We start from the raw sequence: 2,337 nt of genomic DNA, 5'->3' as shown, positions 1-2,337 counted from the left end.
AACAGATTTTCGTCATAGAAATCATGTTCGTGCAGGTGACACGTAAAAGCACTTACTACACTCTCTGAGTGGTTGGCGTTAGGAAGGGCATCCAGCTGTAGAAACTCTGCCAAATTTAGATTGGAGCCTGGTGTTGCCATCCGGTTTCACCAGTCCTCAGTCAAATCGTCCAACCCATGCTAGCATGGAAAGCGGACGTTAAACGATGATGATGATGATGATGATGAATCAATGTATTTGACTTAATAATCCCTCGCCTAAAATTACTGACTTTTAAGCCAAAATTTGAAGCCATTATTACACTTTCTTCTTTGGCCAAGGCCTCATCAACTTGTTCAAGTTCCACTTGAAAAGGTAGATGAGAGTAGAGAGGGAAGTACTGTCTCGTAGCAAATTTATTGAAAGGTGGGTGACTGTCTGTAAAATGGCCAGTATGAACGAACCAATTCTGAAGTTACATCTGTAAAAAAAAAACGGTAATATAAAAGAAGGGGCTCTCTACCCCTTTTGACTAGGCTCCCGTGGCTTTTATGGGTTTTTCCATGCATAACCTTTCAAAGTGCCTCCCCTTATTGGGAGTTTTACTTGTTATATTTTTCATTGGTATTTTAATGTTTACACGAACATTTTCTTTTTAGACGAAACCCTTTGTACTTTTCATCCTGTCTTTGTCTTTATATGTTTTGATTTATATTAGCCCTTGTAGCCAATAAAACAGAATTAATTATTATTATTATTATATTTTCAGCCCTCCTCTGATGAGAGTCCTGAATATGAACTGTTTTCCTTAGTTATTCATCGAGGCAGTACCCATGGTGGCCACTATCATGCTTATATCAAAGACATTGATGGGCTTGGTACTTGGACAGAAACGGTAAGTTCATTGCTAGACGTGTGTGGGTGTTTGTGTTGGAGCTACTTCAGTGATCTTCTGAAACCCCTTCTCATGTTAATTTCATAAGTTAACCATGCTAGGCTGTTGTTGTGCCTCTCAGCGTATGGCGTAGTGGTTAAGAGCGCAGGCTACTAACCCCAAGATTCCGGGTTCAATTCTAGGCAGTGACCTGAATAATAATAATAACAGCATTGAAAAATACCTTAGGAATGAGAACCCAGGTTCGAAACTTCCCCAGGACATCTGAAAAAGGCTGAAGAGTATATCAGCCGAAATGTTAACAGCAAACAAGATGGGGACAAATATCCATCAAATGTAAATAATTAGCCAAGTTCGTTTAACACTGAGTGCTTTTTAGCTATCTGCCTGGCTTTATTAATCCCTTTTGCCTTTTGTTATATGTATGTATATATTTATTTTATACATTTGTAGTGTAAGGAGGTTGTGGTTCATCAGTCCTCTTCTAGTCCAGCCCTGGTTAGTACCAAAGAGAAAGATGTTAATTATCAAGGACTATTTAACTCCCACAAAGCTGAAGGACCTGCTTTAATGTTGATGAACATATTGTTGAAGGCTGACAATCATACCCTACCAGTTGATAAACTCTGTATGGTAAGTTTCCTTTATCTAACACACATATTACTAACATGCTCTATTATTATTATTATTATTATTATTATTATTATTATTGAGTGAGAGAGCAGTGCCTGCCATCAAAGTGACACTGGGGTAAAATATACAAAGCCCATTATACCCATCATGACTACCCGTCTGATAAGGGTACACCAGGCACATGCATCACAACCATATGTGCGCCACATGGTGATCTTATATCAAGAGAAACAGCGCATGACCTTGCAGGTGGGTCCCAGTTAGAATTTTCTTCAGGTCGAGTAGCCCATCCCACTCAAAAGGTCCCTGAATAATGGGCTACAGCAAATATTCTGCTCAATACCACAGATTTGCTTGTCAGTTGTTTGACCTTATCCAGTTGAGCATGTTCCTTGGTGGCTGGCGATATGTATTATTATTATCATTATTATTATTATTATTATTATTATTATTATTATTACTATTACTATTATTATTATTGAGATTCTTGTTGGCAGAATTAGGATGTATAAACGAGAGGCATGGAATTGATTGCCTCGTGTTTATATATTTTAGTCTTAGGTGTACCTGTTGATAACGACTTCACCTAGCAAATTATCTTATTTGCTAAACTAAAGTCAGAAACCAATTGGTCCAGGAAAATAAATGGTAAAAGTTTTTATTTTTCATTTCATTCCTTTCGAGATTTTATCCCTAATTTTGTGGTTCTAGAACCTAGCTGTTCTTTCGGACTAAACTTTTATACGCTAGGCCACTTGCAAGTGAAAAGTTTTATTAATTTCCATTTCCCTTTCATATGATTAAGTATATATATATATATATATATATAT

General features: G+C 37.0%; 1 protein-coding gene across 1 annotated transcript in view; it reads left to right on the top strand.

Annotated features, from left to right (window-relative positions):
* The window catches only part of LOC106878492 (ubiquitin carboxyl-terminal hydrolase 40), a 46,621-nt gene that overhangs the window by 18,285 nt on the left and 25,999 nt on the right, over positions 1-2,337 (top strand). Inside the window, exons 9-10 of the mRNA XM_052970937.1 lie at positions 749-874; positions 1,328-1,582. Of these exons, the coding sequence (XP_052826897.1) occupies positions 749-874; positions 1,328-1,582 (381 nt within the window). The remainder of the gene's footprint in view (positions 1-748; positions 875-1,327; positions 1,583-2,337) is intronic.

This window comes from Octopus bimaculoides, chromosome 9 (genome assembly GCF_001194135.2).
Source record: "Octopus bimaculoides isolate UCB-OBI-ISO-001 chromosome 9, ASM119413v2, whole genome shotgun sequence".
NCBI lineage: Eukaryota > Metazoa > Mollusca > Cephalopoda > Octopoda > Octopodidae > Octopus > Octopus bimaculoides.
Note: the sequence above shows the minus strand (reverse complement) of the source record. Positions and strands in the feature narration are given on the sequence as shown.